The sequence below is a fragment of the Coregonus clupeaformis genome, unplaced genomic scaffold (assembly GCF_020615455.1).
Source record: "Coregonus clupeaformis isolate EN_2021a unplaced genomic scaffold, ASM2061545v1 scaf1670, whole genome shotgun sequence".
Classification (NCBI taxonomy): domain Eukaryota; kingdom Metazoa; phylum Chordata; class Actinopteri; order Salmoniformes; family Salmonidae; genus Coregonus; species Coregonus clupeaformis.
In genome coordinates this window covers 95,353-116,753 of record NW_025535124.1, presented here as the reverse complement: position 1 = coordinate 116,753, position 21,401 = coordinate 95,353, and the positions used below count along the sequence as shown (strand labels likewise).

At 44.3% G+C, this 21,401-nt stretch overlaps 1 protein-coding gene across 1 annotated transcript; it reads left to right on the top strand.

Annotated features, from left to right (window-relative positions):
- Positions 1 to 957: 957 nt before the first annotated feature.
- Positions 958 to 4,314, top strand: LOC123481083 (zinc finger protein 385B-like; the record flags this gene model as incomplete). Its single annotated transcript, XM_045218568.1, has 2 exons — positions 958 to 1,065; positions 4,102 to 4,314. Coding segments are annotated over 2 exons (321 nt in total), but the record flags the coding sequence as incomplete, so codon positions are not given.
- Positions 4,315 to 21,401: the final 17,087 nt, after the last annotated feature.

Genomic DNA, 21,401 nt, shown 5'->3' with positions numbered 1-21,401 from the left:
CAACTTAAGGCATGGGTTGTCATTTTCTGGATGGCTTAGTATGTACAGGCTTTTGGTTCCAACTGTTAAAAAACCTGATAAAATTAATTATTTCAATCAGTCGGTGTTAGTACTGGACTGGAACAAAAGCCTGCACATACTGCGACCCTGTAAGACCAGAGCTCCCCATCCCTGATATATGGCCGGCAGGGGGAGGTAGCTCAGTTGGTAGAGCATGGCGTTTGCAACGCCAGTGTTGTGGGTTCGATTCCCACGGGGGCCAGTATGAAAAAAAAATTGAATAATGTATGCACTAACTGTAAGTCGCTCTGGATAAGAGCGTCTGCTAAATAATGTAAAATGTAAATGTTGTTCTGTCACCGTGGAGACACACATACACAGTTTATGGGCTGCCTCATTCTAGTTCTGCCTGGTAAAAAAAAGTCTAAACGTTTGGGAAATTTGTGTTGTGGCGCAGTGGTCTAAGGCAGTGCTAGCTGTGCCACTAGAGATCCTGGTTCGAATCCAGGCTCTGTCATAGCTGGCCGTGACTGGGAGACCCATGGGGCGCGCACAATTGGTCCAGGGTAGGGAGGGAATGGCCAGCAGGGATGTAGCTCAGTTGGTAGAGCATGGCGTTTGCAACGCCAGGGTTGTGGGTTCGATTCCCACGGGGGGCCAGTATGATAAATAAATAAATATGTATGCACTCACTAACTGTAAGTCGCTCTGGATAAGGCGTCTGCTAAATGACTAAAAAAATATATAAAAATTAAAATAAATAAATATGTCCTACAATGAAAGGTTACAATTGGATCAAACTGATTAGCTAATGAAATCAGTGCCAGTTTAGTGATTCGCTTATGCGGCCATATTGAGTTTGTGACCCAACTCAATCTTTAAGTATGAACGACTTTGAAAGATAATATTTCATGCGCCTACAGGACTAATGTTAACCCTTTTTTGTACTTGTTTCAGCACATTTCCAGTAGGAGGCACAAAGACCGAGTGGCCGGGAAACCCTTGAAGCCCAAATACAGTCCTTACAGCAAGCAGCAACACAGCACCGCCACCACCACCCTAGCAGTAAGGCAGTATTATCATCAGTCATTTTCCTCAGCTTTGGTGGAGATAGTCAGTCCAATCTACACTGAGTGTACAAAACATTAGAAAGACCTTCTTAATATTGAGTTGCACACCCTTTTGCCCTCAGAACAACCTCAATTCGTCAGGGCATGGACTCTACAAGGTGTCGAAAGCGTTCCATAGGGATGCTGGCCCATCTTGACTCCAATGCTTCCCACAGTTGTGTCAAGTTGGCTGGATGTCCTTTGAGTGGGGACCAATCTTGATACACACTGATTGAAGTGGATTTAACAAGTGACATCAATAAGGGATCATGGCATCACCTCGATTCACCTGGTCAGTCTGTCATGGAAAGAGCAGGTGTTCCTAATGTTTTGTACACTCAGTGTATATACACTATGTTTCCAGACAAAACAAGAATAGCAACTCACTGAAATAATATCCAGTATCCTGAGATAATGTCCTGAGATAATTGTCACGCCTGACTCTGGGGACTCTTATTTGTTGAGTCAGGGTGTGATTTTCTATGTTGTGATTGTCTATGTTGTATAGGGTCTAGTTTGTGTAGATCTATGTTGGCAGGTGTGGTTCCCAATCAGAGGCAGCTGTCACTTGTTGTCTCTGATTGGGGACCATACTTAGGCAGCCTATTGGCACTAGTGGGTTGTGGGATCTTGTTCCGTGTTAGGTATGTTGTTTGTGTACCTTGGACTTCACGTTTCGTTTCTTATTTTGTCGTTGTGTTTAATAGTCAAATAAACATGTATGCATATCACGCTGCGCCTTGGTCTGACCCGTTCATCAACGAACGTGACAGAAGATCCCACCAAACGAGGACCAAGCAGCGTGTCCAGGAGCAGACAGCCTGGACATGGGAGGAGATCCTGGAAGGAAAGGGTTCCTGGACATGGGAGGAGATTCAGGCCGGGATGGATCGCCGTCCTTGGGAGGAGACAGTGGAGGCACGGTATAGAGAGGAGCAGCGGCAACGCAGAAGGCGCCGGCCGAAGAAGAAGCCCGAGAGACAGCCCCAAGAAAAACATTTTGGGGGCTAAAGGGTGGTGGCGGAGCCTAGTGTTAGAGCAGAGCCAACTCCCCATACTCACGCGAGGAGGCGTGTGACTAGGCAGGCTCCGTGTTATGCGGAGCTACGTACTGTATCGCCAGTACGCGTGCACAGCCCAGTGCGTCCTGTGCCAGCGCCCCGCACGTGTAGTGCGAAAGTGGGTAGCCAGCCAGGACAGGTTGTGCCAGCTCTCCGCTCCAGACCTCCAGTCCGCCTTCGCAGTCCGGTTCGTCCCGTTCCTGCTCCTCGTCCTCGCACCAAGCCAGTGGTGCGCGTCGCCAGCCCGGCCCGGCCTGTTCCTGTCCCTCGCACCAAGCCAGTGATGCGCGTCGCCAGCCCGGCCCGGCCCGGCCTGTTCCTGCCCCTTGCACCAAGCCAGTGGTGCGCGTCGCCAGCCCGGCCCGGCCTGTTCCTGCCCCTCGCATCAAGCCAGTGGTGCGCGTGCCAGCCCGGCCCGGCCTGTTCCTGCCCCTCGACACCAAGCCAGTGGTGCATGGTCCTAGTCCGGTTCGGCCCGTGCCTGCTCCTCGCACCAGACCAGTGGTGAGTGTGTCCAGTCCGGCACGGCCGTGCCGTTCCACCGGGTGCCTGGTCCGGCACCAGTCAGCAGCTTCAGTCCGGAGCCAGAGCAGTCCGCTCCACCAGTGCCTGATCCAGCTCCGGTAAGCTGCTCCAGTCCGGAGCCAGAGCAGTCCGCTCCACCGGGGCCTGATCCAGCTCTGGTCAGCTGCTCCACTCCGGAGCCAGAGCAGTCCACTCCACCGGGGTCGAGTCCAGCTCCGGTCAGCGGCTCCACTCCGGAGCCAGAGCAGTCCGCTCCACCGGTGCCGGATCCAGCTCCGGTCAGCGGCTCCACTCCGGAGCCAGAGTAGTCCGCTCCACTGGGGTCCAGTCCAGATCCGGTCAGCGGCTCCACTCCGGAGCCAGAGCAGTCCACTCCACCGGTGCCCAGTCCAGCTCTGGTCAGCGGCTCCAGTCCGGAGCCTGAGTAGTCCGCTCCACCGGTGCCTGGTCCAGCTCCGGTCAGCGGCTCCAGTCCAGACCCAGACGTCAGCCCCTCTCCAGGTTCGGGGTCTCCCACACCAGGGTCCAGACAGGGCTTGGAGTATAGTGGGAGGAAGGAGAGGGAAGCAGCGTGCCGAGGTCCAGACCAGACCAGGGGGCGCAACAGGAGGCGGAGAATAGGTGGTGGTCACGCCCGAGCCGGGATCCGCCTCCGAGGCGGGAATGCCCACCCAGCCCCTACCCTGTTAAGTAAAGGTTGTGCGGTCTGAGTCCGCACCTTTGGGGGGGTACTGTCACGCCTGACTCTGGGGACTCTTATTTGTTGAGTCAGGGTGTGATTTTCTATGTTGTGATTGTCTATGTTGTATAGGGTCTAGTTTGTGTAGATCTATGTTGGCAGTGTGGTTCCCCAATCAGAGGCAGCTGTCACTTGTTGTCTCTGATTGGGGACCATACTTAGGCAGCCTATTGGCACTAGTGGGTTGTGGGATCTTGTTCCGTGTTAGGTATGTTGTTTGTGTACCTTGGACTTCACGTTTCGTTTCTTATTTTGTCGTTGTGTTTAATAGTCAAATAAACATGTATGCATATCACGCTGCGCCTTGGTCTGACCCGTTCATCAACGAACGTGACAATAATATCTATATTAATTCAGTTGACATACAATGCACAGTATTAACTGTATTATCTCACCCAGTGGCTGTTCATTTGTTCATGCTGTCTCTCCATGCATTGGCCTTATCTACTCGCCATGTCTCTCACTCATTTCAAAGTTTCTCTTTTAATTGATATTACACGTTTCCTATGGGTAGTCTGTTTGAGCAGAGAGGGTAGAGTAGTCTGTCTGATGGATTAGTTTACTGATTTATTTGTTGACTAATCAGTCAATTATAGAATATGATAGCATTACACACACTACCCCATGTGAATTGTTGTGTCTCATGGAGTTGTTCTCTTCCCCTCAGGCTAAAGTGGCATTCCAGAATGACCTGGTGAAGCCCCTGTCTCAGGCTTTCCTCTCCAGCCCGTTCATCCCCACCACAATACCGTCCATCTCCCTCAACCCGCGGCCCAACACCTCCATCTTCCAGACAGCCGCCCTCCCGACCTCTTTCCTGCGAGCGGCTCCTGGCCCTATTCGGCCAACGGGAGGGTCCATCCTCTTCGCCCCCTATTGACCTTTTTTTTTTTTTATTTCACCTTTATTTAACCAGGTAAACCAGTTGAGAACAAGTTCTCATTTACAACTGCGACCTGGCCAAGATAAAGCATAGCAGTGCGATAAAAACAACAACACAGAGTTACATATGGGGTAAAACAAAACAAAAATCAAAAAATACAACAGAAATACAATTAATATACAGTGTGCAAATTTAGCAAGTTATGGAGGTAAGGCAATAAAATAGGCTATAGTGCAAAATAATTACAATTTAGTATTAACACTGGAATGATGTGCAAGAGATGATGTGCAAATAGAGATACTGGGGTACAGATGAGCAAAATAAATAACAATATAGGGATGAGGTAGTTGGGCGGGCTAATTTCAGATGGGCTGTGTACAGGTGCAGTGATCGGTAAGGTGCTCTGACAACTGATGCCTAAAGTTAGTGAGGGGAGATAAGCGTCTCCAGCTTCAGAGATTTTGCAGTTTGTTCCAGTCATTGGCAGCAGAGAACTGGAAGGAATTGCGGCCAAAGGAGGTGTTGGCTTTGGGGATGACCAGTGAGATATACCCGCTGGAGCGCAGACTACGGGTGGGTGTTGCTATGGTGACCAATGAGCTAAGATAAGGCGGGGATTTGCCTAGCAGTGATTTATAGATGGCCTGGAGCCAGTGGGTTTGGCGACGAATATGTAGTGAGGACCAGCCAACAAGAGCGTACAGGTCACAGTGGTGGGTATTATATGGGGCTTTGGAGACAAAACGGATGGCACTGTGATAGACAACATCCAATTTGCTGAGTAGAGTGTTGGAGGCTATTTTGTAAATGACATCGCCGAAGTCAAGGATCGGTAGGATAGTCAGTTTTACAAGGGCATGTTTGGCAGCATGAGTGAAGGAGGCTTTGTTGCGAAATAGGAAACCGATTCTAGATTTAACTTTGGATTGGAGATTCTTAATGTGAGTCTGGAAGGAGAGTTTACAGTCTAACCAGACACCTAGATATTTGTAGTTGTCCACGTACTCTAGGTCAGACCCGTCTAGAGTAGTGATTCTAGTCGGGTGGGCGGGTGCAAGCAGCGTTCGGTTGAAGAGCATGCATTTTGTTTTACTAGTGTTTAAGAGCAGTTGGAGGCTACTGAAGGAGTGTTGTATGGAATTGAAGCTCGTTTGGAGGTTTGTTAACACAGTGTCCAATGAAGGGCCAGATGTATACAAAAATGGTGTCGTCTGCGTAGAGGTGGATCTGAGAGTCACCAGCAGCAAGAGCGACGTCATTGATATACACAGAGAAAAAGAGTTGGCCCAAGAATTGAACCCCTGTGGCACCCCCATAGAGACTGCCATAGGTCCAGACAACAGGCCCCTCCGATTTGACACATTGAACTCTATCTGAGAAGTAGTTGGTGAACCAGGCGAGGCAGTCATTTGAGAAACCAAGGCTATTTAGTCTGCCAATAAGAATGCGGTGGTTGACAGAGTCGAAAGCCTTGGCCAGGTCAATGAAAACGGCTGCACAGTACTGTCTATTATCGATCGCGGTTATAATATCATTTAGGACCTTGAGCGTGGCTGAAGTGCACCCATGACCAGCTTCGGAAACCGGATTGCATAGCAGAGAAGGTACGGTGGGATTCGAAATGGTTGGTGATCTGTTTGTTGACTTGGCTTTCAAAAACTTTGAAAGGCAGGGCAGGATGGATATGGGTCTGTAACAGTTTGGATCTAGAGTGTCACCCCCTTTGAAGAGGGGGATGACCGCTGCAGCTTTCAATCTCTGGGGATCTCAGGCGTTACGAAAGAGAGGTTGAACAGGCTAGTAATAGGGGTTGCGACAATTTGCGCTAGTTTTAGAAAAGAAAGGGTCCAGATTGTCTAGTCCAGATGATTTGTAGGGGTCCAGATTTTGCAGCTCTTTTAGAACATCAGCTGTCTGGATTTGTGTGAAGGAGAAGCGGGGGGCATGGGCAAGTTGCAGCGGAGGGTGCAGGGAGCTGGTGGCCGGGGTAGTGGTAGCCAGGTGGAAAGCATGGCCAGCCGTAGCAAAATGCTTGTTGAAATTCTCGATTATTGTAGATTTATCGGTGGTGATAGTGTTTCCTAGCCTCAGTGCAGTGGGCAGCTGGGAGGAAGTGCTCTTATTTTCCATGGACTTTACAGTGTCCCAAAACTTTTTGGAGTTAGTGCTACAGGATGCAAATTTCTGTTTGAAAAAGTTAGCCTTTGCTTTCCTAACTGCTTGTGTATATTGGTTCCTAACTTCCCTGAAAAGTTGCATATCACGGGGCTATTTGATGCTAATGCAGTACGCCACAGGATGTTTTTGTGCTGGTCAAGGGCAGTCAAGTCTGAGGAGAACCAGGGGCTGTATCTGTTCTTAGTTCTGTATTTTTTGAATGGGGCATGTCTATTTAAGATTGAGAGGAAATTACTTTTAAATTACTTTTAAAGAACAACCAGGCATCCTCTACTGACGGAATGAGATCTATATCCATCCAGGATACCTGGGCCAGGTCAATTAGGAAGGCCTGCTCGCTGACCTTTGACCACCTGAGCACAGAGGGAGGTCCAGCTCTGTGTGTACGGTGTCCATATATGACAGCCTCAGAGTCACAAGTAGTTAGTGTCAGACTGTTCCTCAGAGAGCTCTGAAATGTGTATGGGAGGTGTTACCATGGCAACGTTCACACTGGGGCAGTCGGGATTACGGAGCTTGACCCGACAAAATGTTTCTCCCAAACCTGCTGAACCTTAACCGAGGAAGCGTCGAACGGCCTGCACCCTGATTGACTTGAATAACCGCGGTCTCTCGGCACAATGTAAGGGCAACCCAAGTCACGTGTACGTTGTCCGTATTAGGACAGCCTCAGTGTCAGGACTTCTTTCAATCTCACCTTACACATGGTCGGTGTGAATTTGTGGAAATGCTGGACAGCAGAGGAAGTGCTGTGTTGTTTTAGACCGATGATGGGGGGCTAGCTTGTCTCCAGTGTTTGTATGATGGAGATAGCTATGGGGATACAGTGTCGTGACTGACCTCAAGTCTGGCGTCTCAACTTTTTTCTAACTCTTGTATGCTGAACAACTGACACCAGCTGCGATTAACTCTTTCAATAAACATTCCTGCAAATTCTGGGATGTTTTCCTTCTGTCCTTCGATTTCAGAGTTATTATAAGTTAGACAACTGTTTGTTTTTTCCTAAGACAAAAGGGAGAATTGCACATTAATGTTGACCTGCCTGTTGTCTGGCAGGGACGTCATGGGTTGATGTTTTTGTCAGGGCACTGTATTGTGACCCCTTAATATAATAATGTACAGAGTTTAAGATACATGTACAGTATATACAATACTATGTTAGGTAGTATTGTAACAGAGAGTACTAGAAATAGAGTTTATGCACACATTGTGGTTTGGAGAGTTTGGGAAATTCTGCTTTAAACTTTTTTTTTTATCAAGAAACTGGATATGAATGTTATAGCTGTGCTCCTTTAAGTACGGTATTGTGAGCTAAGGATCAAAATGGAAAAACTGCCATCTTTGGATGATACAGTGATGTCCTTTCCTATGCAAGAAGTTGATTAACTATTGTCTCCACATTTTAAGCGATATTGTGTATGGTTTTAACCGCGACAACAACAGCAAGATTTAACCTGTATGGTGTTAATATTACAACACCCTCAGTCTCAGCAGGACTTGTTTCAATCTCAGCAGGACTTAGGCTGTCCTAATATGGACACCGTCAAACAGAGTTAATTACAGTAGAAGGTGGCTAGATTTTTAATCCATAGGAATTCTTTGAAGGTATGCCTTCAGAAAGTATTCACACCCCTTGACTATTTCCACATTTTGTTGTGTTAGAAAGTGGGCTTAAAATTGATTTAATTGTCATTTTTGGCAACGATCTACACAAAATGTAATGTGAAAGTGGAAAAAGATATTGAACATTTGTAAAAAACAATTCATGAAAAATAAAACACTAATATATCTTGATTAGATAAGTATTCAACCCCCTGAGTCAATACATGTTAGAATCACCTTTGGCAGAGATCACAGCTGTGAGTCTTTCTGGGTATGTCTCTAAGAGCTTTGCACACCTGGATTGTAAAGTTGGTTGTTGATCATTGCTAGACAGCCATTTTTAAGTCAAAACTGTAACTAGGCCTCTCAGGAACATTCAATGTCCGTCTTGGTAAGCAACTCCAGTGAATATTTGGCCTTGTGTTTTAGGGTTATTGTCCTGCTGAAAGGTGAATTTGTTCTCAGTGTCTGTTGGAAAGCAGACTGAACCAGGTTTTCCTCTAGGATTTTGCATGTGCTTAGCTCTACTCCATTTATTTGTATCCTAAAAAACTCCCTAGTACTTGCCGATGACAAGCATACCCATAACATGATGCAGCCACCACTTTGCTTGAAACTTTGAAGAGTGGTACTCAGTGATGCGTTGTGTTGGATTTGCCCCAAACGTAACACTTTGTATTCAGTACATACAGTTAATTTCTTAGCCAAATGTTTTGCAGTTTACTTTTGTGCCTTATTGTAAGTATGATGCATGTTTTGGAATATTTTTATTCTGTACAGGCTTCCTTCTTTTCACTCTGTCAATTAGGTTAGTATTGTTGAGTAACTACAATGTTGTTGATCCATCATCCGTTTTCTCCTATCACAGCCACTGTTTTAAAGTGACCATTGGCCTCATGATGAAATCCTTGAGCGGTTTCCTTCCTCTCCGGCAACTGAGTTAGGAAGGACGTCTGTATCTTTTGAAGTGACTGGGTGTATTGATACACCATCCAAAGTGTAATTAATAACTTCACCATGCTCAAAGGGATATTCAATGTCTGCTTGTTTTGTTTTTTACCCATCTACCAATAGGTGCCCTTCTTTGTGAGGCATTGGAAAACCTCCCTGTTCTTTGTGGTTCTGTCAAATCTGTGTTTGAAATTCAATTCTTGACTGAGGGATGCTACAGATAATTGTATGTGTGGGGTACAGAGATGAGGTAGTCTTTCAAAAATCATGTTAAACACTATTATTGCTCACAGAGTGAGTCCATGCAACTTATTATGTGACTTGTTATGCAAATGTGTACTCCTGAACTTATTTAGTCTTGCCATAACAAAGGGATTGAATACTTATTGACTCAACCCATTTCAGCTTTTCATGTTAATTTTTTTTGTAAAAAGCTCTAAAAACATAATTCCACTTTGACATTATGGGGTATTGTGTGTAGGCCAGTGACAAAAAAATCTAAATGTAATCCATTTTGAATTATGGCCGTAACACAACAAAATGTGGAAAAAGTAAAGGGGTGTGAATACTTTCTGAAGGCACTGTGACTATCTATGGGTTTTTAATATGGTGTGTTAACCAGAATTTACCAAGTCCTCCTCACAAATTGCTTTTAGTTTATACATGGGTATTTCTAGAATCTTAAGTCATTCACACTACTCAGACGACACAACATATGTTATTTCTGAGGATGTGGGGACTTGTTAAGTGTATAAGATGTATGTATGAGAGAAAAATATACATTGAAAGTATTTCAATAAAATAATATATTTGTTTCACAACCGCCTCAAAGTTGTTGTTTTTTACTGCACATTAACAATATTTTAATCCTGAATACAGTATGATCGTCCCTGAATGTGAGTGTATTTAGAAATAAATAAAACTGTATTTTGGAAATGTAGGCTATTGTGAATGGGAGGAGATTATCAATTAAACTGTCATTGTTATCCTCTTGTCAGGTGCAATGGTACACGAAATTGGATGATTGGTCTTATTTTTCCTCTTTTCTCCTATTTGCTTGACAAACATGTCAAGGCGAGATTTACTAAGATTTACTAAGTGTTTGCATCAGGTGCAAAATTGCAACCGTTTTTTCAGCAAGGGATAAAACACCAAAAACAATGCCAAAACGTGAAACTGTGTCATTTACAATTTACTTTTGTTTTATTCTTTCTCCCTAACCGTTATTTAACTTTTTTAGCTCCGTCCTCAATGTTTAATTCCGTTTTGAATATACAGGTTTGCACCGGGTGCAAACAGGGTTTTTTCAATATTGGCCCTACAGTGGGGAAAAAAAGTATTTAGTCAGCCACCAATTGTGCAAGTTCTCCCACTTAAAAAAGATGAGAGAGGCCTGTAATTTTCATCATAGGTACACGTCAACTATGACAGACAAATTGAGGGAAAAAAATCCAGAAAAATCACATTGTAGGATTTTTATGAATTTATTTGCAAATGATGGTGGAAAATAAGTATTTGGTCACCTACAAACAAGCAAGATTTCTGGCTCTCACAGACCTGTAACTTCTTCTTTAAGAGGCTCCTCTGTCCTCCACTCATTACCTGTATTAATGGCACCTGTTTGAACTTGTTATCAGTATAAAAGACACCTGTCCACAACCTCAAACAGTCACACTCCAAACTCCACTATGGCCAAGACCAAAGAGCTGTCAAAGGACACCAGAAACAAAATTGTAGACCTGCACCAGGCTGGGAAGACTGAATCTGCAATAGGTAAGCAGCTTGGTTTGAAGAAATCAACTGTGGGAGCAATTATTAGGAAATGGAAGACATACAAGACCACTGATAATCTCCCTCGATCTGGGGCTCCACGCAAGTTCTCACCCCATGGGGTCAAAATGATCACAAGAACGGTGAGCAAAAATCCCAGAACCACACGGGGGACCTAGTGAATGACCAGCAGAGAGCTGGGACCAAAGTAACAAAGCCTACCATCAGTAACACACTACGCCGCCAGGGACTCAAATCCTGCAGTGCCAGACGTGTCCCCTTGCTTAAGCCAGTACATGTCCAGGCCCGTCTGAAGTTTGCTAGAGTGCATTTGGATGATCCAGAAGTGGATTGGGGAGAATGTCATATGGTCAGATGAAACCAAAATATAACTTTTTGGTAAAAACTCAACTTGTCGTGTTTGGAGGACAAAGAATGCTGAGTTGCACCATACCTACTGTGAAGCATGGGGGTGGAAACATCATGCTTTGGGGCTGTTTTTTCTGCAAAGGGACCAGGACGACTGATCCGTGTAAAGGAAAGAATGAATGGGGCCATGTATCGTGAGATTTTGAGTGAAAACCTCCTTCCATCAGCAAGGGCATTGAAGATGAAACGTGGCTGGGTCTTTCAGCATGACAATGTTCCCAAACACACCGCCCGGGCACTGAAGGAGTGGCTTCGTAAGAAGCATTTCAAGGTCCTGGAGTGGCCTAGCCAGTCTCCAGATCTCAACCCCATAGAAAATCTTTGGAGGGAGTTGAAAGTCCGTGTTGCCCAGCGACAGCCCCAAAACATCACTGCTCTAGAGGAGATCTGCATGGAGGAATGGGCCAAAATACCAGCAACAGTGTGTGAAAACCTTGTGAAGACTTACAGAAAACGTTTGACCTGTGTCATTGCCAACAAAGGGTATATAACAAAGTATTGAGAAACTTTTGTTATTGACCAAATACTTATTTTCCACCATAATTTGCAAATAAATTCATTAAAAATCCTACTATGTGATTTTCTGGAATTTTATTTCTCATTTTGTCTGTCATAGTTGACGTGTACCTATGATGAAAATTACAGGCCTCTCTCATCTTTTTAAGTGGGAGAACTTGCACAATTGGTGGCTGACTAAATACTTTTTTCCCCACTGTATGTGAGTGTAGAAACGTCATACTGTATGTCATATGGGTTTATCCACAAGTATTAGTGTGACTCATGCCGCAGCAGGATTTCGTTATGCAAGCAGGTTATGTAAAGAACATGTGTGTCTTTTGATCCTCCTGCAGAGTGCTGTGTAAGAAGCTCAGCATCACTTCGCTGATACTGGAAAAATTCACATCTAGCTTAAAATCACTTAGCACAGGCTACACTGCATGAGAAAAGCATACAAGAACAAAAATATGCAGTGGCTGAAATCACCAGTTACGTTTTCAGCCATATCAGCGGAATTTCAACAATTTACACATTATCTACATTGGCCATGTTGATAATTTAGTACTGCATTATAGTTTTGAGCCTTTAATGCTGCTGTTATGACAGGCAAATCTTACCACATATGTCAAAGAACACAACCTAACCATAGAAAAGCTTTAAGAAAATCTTGGGAAAGTATTTTAGCAGTGTGAAAGACTCAAGTCCTTAAGTCTTTTCCCCCTTTCCTTTGAAGTGAATGCCGGGGGTTAAACCGTGGTTGTCATAGTATTATGAAGGCCTTATGTCAGCTTATCCACTCTTTTTGCTCGCCCTTGATGCGGGTGATCCCACTTAACACCCAGGCACCATGCATAATGTTGAAAGCAAGTCATTACAGTCAAGAGCACTGAAAGAGGAACACAAGTGGAACAAGTGTCACACATCTCCTTTGATTGCAGTTAATGCCAGATTTAGAAAACATAGTCCTCTCCTTTCATATTTTTAAATGTCAGTACTTAACTGGCTAATTTGATCTCATAGGCATGGTTAGCTGGCTTGTGCTACTGTAGAGTGAGAATGAATAGTAAATACTAAATAGCAATAACAATGGGCAGTTCTCATTATATAATTTTATGGTTGGCCCTACTTGAAAATTACCTTGCAAATAATCCAATAGAAAATCCTAGAAACATGTACAGTATGTAGGCTACTGAATATTAATGCTATGCCCTGAAACACAATTTCTCCCTTCTATGAAAAGGACTTCAAATGGCATCATTTTCCCTATGTAGTGTACTGACCAGAGCCCTATAGACCCTGGTGAAAAGTAGTGCACATGTAGAGAATAGGGTGCCATTTGGGACACAAACACTTTGTTTTCAATCTGCCTGGAGTGCTTTGTATGCACAACCATTAGTCTGTTAATCCTTGGGAGACTGGGAGCAACAGTTTGACTCTAGCCTTCTCTTATGAAAACATGACACCATGGAATCTCTCCGTTTCTCTCAGAGCTAATATCACACTGACATGACTGAACATACCAGAATATGATACTGTTCAGGTAGGAAAGGGAGAATGGACCTCTGTTATAAAAATTGGGGAAATAAATACAGTAGTTTGCATATGGACATAAACATTGAGAAGAGCATCACTACAGACAGTTAATCTGGGCTGGCTGCTCACTTCGTCCTGATCTATAGGAAGCTCTCTGTTAGTCTTATTGAGTTGGCCCTGGCATCCTCTCTGCAGGGAAGCCCATTCTGTTCAGTAGTGAGGGAAGGGTGCTTAACATCATAGAGCCTACTGCCAATGTTCATCGGTGCTCAGAAACAACCCCTAGCCCTCCTCCACCCTAGACACTTGAAGATCTGAGAGGATATGCTAATAGCTCTACCTTGCCTTCTGATAGGCTAGGTGGAATAAACACCTGTCCAATCCTCTCACATCTCCTCAAGTGTCTAGGGGGTAGTGGCGGTCACCTATGTGAAGCTAGCCACAATAAGGATTAGCCACAATAGTGGAATTTGCGATTAGCCTTCAAAATAAAAATCACTAATTGAAAGTGATGCAAATGGTTACAAATAGTGGAATCAAGACATATTTGGACTAGATAATGCTAAACAAGGTTGGAATGTTGTTATATAAATTTTATTGTATATAGATTGTGCACCCATGAAAAAAGCTCCTGCAATAAGAGCTAAGACGCTAATATTTGTGTAAACCCTACACAGTTGTGTTCAGTGAGTGTCACTGAGCAGGCTGATACCCCATTTCATTGGTGCATAATCCATAGGTTAGGCTGTACAGTGCAATATGAATGTCCAATGCACACAACAGACTGACTGGAAAGGTGATTTCCCACAGTCAAAGTCCTGCAATAACATTTACATTTACATTTACGTCATTTAGCAGACGCTCTTATCCAGAGCGACTTACAAATTGGTGCATTCACCTTATGATAGCCAGTGGGACAACCACTTTACAATTAATTTTTTTATATATTTTTAATTTTAATTTGTTTTATATATACAGTGGGGAGAACAAGTATTTGATACACTGCCGATTTTGCAGGTTTTCCTACTTACAAAGCATGTAGAGGTCTGTACTTTTATCATAGGTACACTTCAACTGTGAGAGACGGAATCTAAAACAAAAATCCAGAAAATCACATTGTATGATATTTAAGTAATTAATTTGCATTTTATTGCATGACATAAGTATTTGATCACCTACCAACCAGTAAGAATTCCGGCTCTCACAGACCTGTTAGTTTTTCTTTAAGAAGCCCTCCTGTTCTCCACTCATTACCTGAAATAACTGCACCTGTTTGAACTCGTTACCTGTATAAAAGACACCTGTCCACACACTCAATCAAACAGACTCCAACCTGTCCACAATGGCCAAGACCAGAGAGCTGTGTAAGGACATCAGGGATAAAATTGTAGACCTTTACAAGGCTGGGATGGGCTACAGGACAATAGGCAAGCAGCTTGGTGAGAAGGCAACAACTGTTGGCGCAATTATTAGAAAATGGAAGAAGTTCAAGATGATGGTCAATCACCCTCGGTCTGGGGCTCCATGCAAGATCTCACCTCGTGGGGCATCAATGATCATGAGGAAGGTGAGGGATCAGCCCAGAACTACACGGCAGGACCTGGTCAATGACCTGAAGAGAGCTGGGACCACAGTCTCAAAGAAAACCATTAGTAACACACTACGCCGTCATGGATTAAAATCCTGCAGCGCACGCAAGGTCCCCCTGCTCAAGCCAGCGCATGTCCAGGCCCGTCTGAAGTTTGCCAATGACCATCTGGATGATCCAGAGGAGGGATGGGAGAAGGTCATGTGGTCTGATGAGAAAAAAATTGAGCTTTTTGGTCTAAACTCCACTCGCCGTGTTTGGAGGAAGAAGAAGGATGAGTACAACCCCAAGAACACCATCCCAACCGTGAAGCATGGAGGTGGAAACATCATTCTTTGGGGATGCTTTTCTGCAAAGGGGACAGGACGACTGCACCGTATTGAGGGGAGGATGGATGGGGCCATGTATCGCGAGATCTTGGCCAACAACCTCCTTCCCTCAGTAAGAGCATTGAAGATGGGTCGTGGCTGGGTCTTCCAGCATGACAACAACCCGAAACACACTGCCAGGGCAACTAAGGAGTGGCTCCTTAAGAAGCATCTCAAGGTCCTGGAGTGGCCTAGCCAGTCTCCAGACCTGAACCCAATAGAAAATCTTTGGAGGGAGCTGAAAGTCCGTACTGCCCAGTGACAGCCACGAAACCTGAAGGAGTGGGCCAAAATCCCTGCTGCAGTGTGTGCAAACCTGGTCAAGACCGACGGGAAACGTATGATCTCTGTAATTGCAAACAAAGGTTTCTGTACTAAATATTAAGTTCAGCTTTTCTGATGTATCAAATACTTATGTCATGCAATAAAATGCAAATGAATTACTTAAAAATCATACAATGTGATTTTCTGGATTTTTGTTTTAGATTCCGTCTCTCACAGTTGAAGTGTACCTATGATAAAAATTACAGATCTCTACATGCTTTGTAAGTAGGAAAACCTGCAAAATCGGCAGTGAATCAAATACTTGTTCTCCCCACTGTATATATATATAAATATTTTTTTTTGGGGGTGGGGGGTGGGGTGGGGGGTGGGGGGGTAGAAGGATTACTTTTATACTATCCCAGGTATTCCTTAAAGAGGTAGGGTTTCAAGTGTCTCCGGAAGGTGATCAGTGACTCCGCTGTCCTGGCGTCGTGAGGGAGCTTGTTCCACCATTGGGGTGCCAGAGCAGCGAACAGTTTTGACTGGGTTGAGCGGGAACTGTGCTTCCGCAGAGGTAGGGGGACCAGCAGGCCAGAGGTGGAAGATTGCAATGCCCTCGTTTGGGTGTAGGGACTGATCAGAGCCTGAAGGTAAGGAGGTGCCGTTCCCCTCACAGCTCCGTAGGCAAGCACCATGGTCTTGTAGCAGATGCGAGCTTCAACTGGAAGCCAGTGGAGTGTGCGGAGGAGCGGGGTGACGTTAGAAAACTTGGGAAGGTTGAACACCAGACGGGCTGCAGCGTTCTGGATTAGTTGTAGGGGTTTAATGGCACAGGCAGGGAGCCCAGCCAACAGCGAGTTGCAGTAATCCAGACGGGAGATGACAAGTGCCTGGATTAGGACCTGTGCCGCTTCCTGTGTAAGGTAGGGTCGTACTCTGCGAATGTTGTAGAGCATGAACCTACAGGATCGGGTCACCGCTTTGATGTTAGCGGAGAACGACAGGGTGTTGTCCAGGGTCACGCCAAGGTTCTTTGCACTCTGGGAGGAGGACACAACGGAGTTGTCAACCGTAATGGCGAAATCATGGAGCGGGCAGTCCTTCCCCGGGAGGAAGAGCAGCTCCTTTTGCCGAGGTTGAGCTTGAGGTGGTGATCCGACATCCACACTGATATGTCTGCCAGACATGCAGAGATGCGATTCGCCACCTGGTTATCAGAAGGGGGAAAGGAGAAGATTAATTGTGTGTCGTCTGCGTAGCAACGATAGGAGAGACCATGTGAGGATATGACAGAGCCAAGTGACTTGGTGTATAGAGAGAATAGGAGAGGGCCTAGAACTGAGCCCTGGGGGACACCAGTGGTGAGAGCACGTGGTGCGGAGACAGATTCTCGCCACGCCACCTGATAAGAGCGACCTGTCAGGTAGGACGCAATCCAAGAGTGAGCCGCGCCGGAGATGCCCAACTCGGAGAGGGTGGAGAGGAGGATCTGATGGTTCACAGTATCAAAGGCAGCAGATAGGTCTAGAAGGATGAGAGCAGAGGAGAGAGAGTTAGCTTTAGCAGTGCGGAGAGCCTCCGTGACACAGAGAAGAGCAGTCTCAGTTGAATGACCAGTCTTGAAACCTGACTGGTTTGGATCAAGAAGGTCATTCTGAGAGACATAGCAAGAGAGTTGGCTATAGACAGCACGCTCAAGAGATTTGGAGAGAAAAGAAAGAAGGGATACTGGTGTGTAGTTGTTGACATCGGAGGGATCGAATGTAGGTTTTTTGAGGAGGGGTGCAACTCTCGCTTTCTTGAAGATGGAAGGGACATAGCCAGCGGACAAGGATGAGTTGATGAGCGAGGTGAGGTAAGGGAGAAGGTCTCTGGAAATGGTCTGGAGAAGAGAGGAGGGGATAGGGTCAAGCGGGCAGGTTGTTGGGCGGCCGGTCGTCACAAGTCGCAAGATTTCATCTGGAGAAAGAGGGGAGAAAGAAGTCAAAGCATAGGATAGGGCAGTGTGAGCAGGACCAGCAACCAATAAGAGCTAAGAAGCTAATATTTGTGTAAAGGCTACACAGTTGTGTTCTGTGAGTGTCACTGAGCAGTCTGATACCCCATTTCATGGTTTCACAATCTCTAGCTGTACAGTTGTATAGTTCAATAGACACAGGGAGGCGGCAGGTAGCGTTGGACCAGTAACTGAAAGTGTTGCTTTTTCAAATACCAGACCCGACAAGGTAAAAAAATAAAAAATCTGTCACCTTTGAGCAAGGCCCTAATTGCTCCAGAGGTGCTGTACAATGGTGTCACTGAGTAAGCTGATACCCACTTCATGGGTGCACAATCCATAGGTTATGCTGTACCGTTTATATAAGTATGCCCCCAATGCAATTCTAAATCCACAGTGTGATTTTTAAAATGTTTTGTGTCAAATTAACTAATTATTGTCTTTTGTTGAATTTATATAACAACATTCTGACCTTGTTTATCATTATCTAGTCCAAATATGATTCCACTATTTCTATTCGTTTGAATCATTTTCAATGGGAGACTTTTATTTTGCAGGCGAACCTCAAATTCCACCATTGTGGCTAATCCTTATTGTGGCTAGCTTCACACAGGTGTGGCGGGCAAGGAGTTGTTTCTGGATAGGGCCTACAGACCTTTATTCTAAAAGCCTAAAGAGAGGCACGACTTGTTGCAAGTGTAAACTAGCTGGTAAATCACTTCAAGTTTAAATGTAAACCCAGCTGTGGTTTGTTTCTAGAAAATTGCTACTGAGGTTCTGCAAATCCAATTTTAAAATGCATATTAGGAGACCACCATTAGCTGCAGTCTCAAAGATCTATGACAGTTTATTACAGCTCTCAGATGAATGTGTGGCTGATCATTTTATGGTGTAACTCATGCATTTAATTACATCACTTTGTGTTCCACATTTGTTCGATGATGGCTCCTGATTTAGAGCAATTTACAGCCAATCAGTATAATGCAATTCAGAGTGAAAAGCTTTGCAGGCTCATTTCTCATTAACATACTCCAGTCAAACTATTTCCATTTCACATTCTCTACACTCAATTGCTCCACAGCGACAGTAAGCAGTGAGGTGAGGTGTATGATAGGATAATGACAACACCAGTTCAAATGATCTTGTCACACCAGAATTACAGGACATCTCAACTGCGAAAGAGAATGATTTTGGAACTGAGCCTTGTACTTGTGTTTTATGTTATTTTATTATTCCCTTTTAATGCTTCTTGTTTGTGTTTACTTCTTTTTGTTTGATTGTTTTACTGTAACGTGTGCTGCGATTTTAAATGTACTGCAATTTTAAATTATTTTAAATGCGCTTTAAAGTTTGACTTTTAATTTGACTGGCTTTCTGTACAAACTTCAGGTGAAAGATCTGATTTAGAATGCAAATAGAGCATGTATCACCACAAAAACGACCAGCCTTTTTTTGAAGGAAAGACATTCCAGTAAGTGACGGTAAAACAATAAGGACCTGTTGGTAATAAAATAAAATGGAAAATCAATAAGGAAATTAATTGAATTGACAGCAATCGCTTTTTTTCCTCTGCACTACATCTTGAGGGTAACAGCATGTTCAGTTCACTTAATTGGCCTTTGTGGGTGTTTGACTCACATTTCTTGGAAATAAAATCAACTGTTGTCATCTATGTGCCCTAAAGACTAGTCTCTCATGACAGATGTTAACATTGGTGTAACTCAAATATAAAGGTGAATAAAAACACATGGCTGACTGACTGTTTGCTAATAAAAATAGCTATTTATTTTTCAACAAAAATTATATGACGTTGCAATCCTCAAGAGACAGTTCAGGCCTCTTGAGCTTGCTCACCTCCTGATTGACAGGAGGATTATCCTTCAACCACTCCCCTGTCAGGGGGCAGAAAAGGAACCCAGACACCTGACTGGCATTGGCTCTGGCCTGCACATGATGCACAGCACTCTGGGTCAGGCCGGGATGCTGCAAGGCCTGCTGGTTCAGCTCGGGATCCGACACAACCTTCTGAGATGAGCCTGGACGGTCAACCTCCCTCAGAATCATCAGCGGGGTTTCTAGGGTTGACACACAGGATGGACTCCCAGAGGAATTTAGCCTTGCATCGGTCAGCAGTTCCAGCACGGTAAGAGACTTTGACTTTGGAACCAAGAGATGGAGCTGTAGCCGGGTTGTTACCATTGGAGACTTGAGCGGTAGGCTACTGTTACTAGAGACTGGGGTTCTCCTCAGAGTTGCATCCTGTGGTAACCTCAGAACCCAGATCCAAGAAAATGTATTTTCTGTCACAAGAGACTATTCCTATAGATTCCTGAAAAGTGGGGAGAGTATTTGGAGATTACAAACTAGGCCTAGTTGAATTTACACTACTTCTAAATAAACTGACATCTTAAACTTGAAAGGCTGTGAGAACTCTTTTTAGACATTTTAGAATGGCTTTCTGGGCCGGCTCCAGGCATAAGCGACAGAAGCGGTAAGTTAGAAATTTGGTTGTGCATTAGCAGTTTTTCTCTTGTTTTGTCAGTCACTGACAGTCACTCAACAGTGCCTTCAGAAAGTATTCACACCACATTTTGTTGTGCTACAGCCTGAATTTAAAAATGATTAAATTGCGATTTTTTTGTCACTGTCCTACACACAACCTACTGTACAATTCCTAAACTATCATTCATTGCATTAAAAGTAGGCCTAGTTCCATGTCAAAGGTGATGCTTTGACCTGCTTGCTTCCACTCTTAAAAGGATCACTTTACAAAAAAAATAATATTTGTCCACTGTTGATATGGTCCCAAAAATTGAGCATGTCAGCAGTAAAGTTTTTATGATAGACCATTTTCTGTAAAAAAGCAAAAAGTGGTGATGATGCTACATATAATATGCCATTTAGCAGACACTTTTATCCAAAGCGATTTACAGTCATGTGTGCATACATTTTTACATATGGGTGGTCCCAGGGATCGAACCCACTACCCTGGCGTTACAAGCGCCATGCTCTACCATTGAGCTACAGAGGACCACCATATTATTGTCAATGGAAGAATGGGCCACAGAGGTCATCCTCAGTGTGGGATCCTTACAGTCACTACACTGACATAGGGAGAATCTCAATTGCATTTCCTTGATTCATTGCATCCTCTTTCCTTGCCTCCTTTTCAAAACCCATTGGATGAGAATATCAGAAGGGAGGGACCTCTGACCTTCTCATCCAGTTGGGTTTGAAAAGGAGGCAAGGAGAGAGAATGCAAGGAATCAAGTAAATGCAATTGAAATTCTCATATAGTGACATTTAGTAAATTGGTCTCCTTTCACGGTGGCAGGTGCTTGCAACCCTGGGGGTCAGGTGCTTGAAATGGGTCATCAATATGTCAGCAGCACCACCTGCTGGCATAGATATGTGGCTGTGTCACTTCATTGTCAGTTCATTCTGAGAAGCTTTCAGTCTGAAACTGTTGGCATCTGAAATTCTTTCAGAGATAATGAATACATTGCATAATTCATCGTATTTCTTAAGATTAAAATGGGTTAGGCTATTTGTGACAGCCTTTCAGAATAGAGGGACAACTGTCCAATATGACAGGTTTCTGTCAGATACACCAAGGGGCCGATATTCATAAAACATATTAGACTAGTAGTACTGATCTAAAGTCGGCACCCTCCTACCCATATAATTGTATTCTTTATGATCTAAAAGGCAAAACTGATCCTAGATCAGCACTTCTACTCTGAAACATTATGAAGATGAGCCCTGCTTCTCATTGCAACAGATTTCCTAAGGACATTTACGTAGTGCTAAAGAATTGTGGAAAGTGCCAAAATTGCCATAACCCTCAAGATATAATCTGGCAGCATAGTTTAATTAGGAACTTTTATTCAACAATGTGTGTTATAAA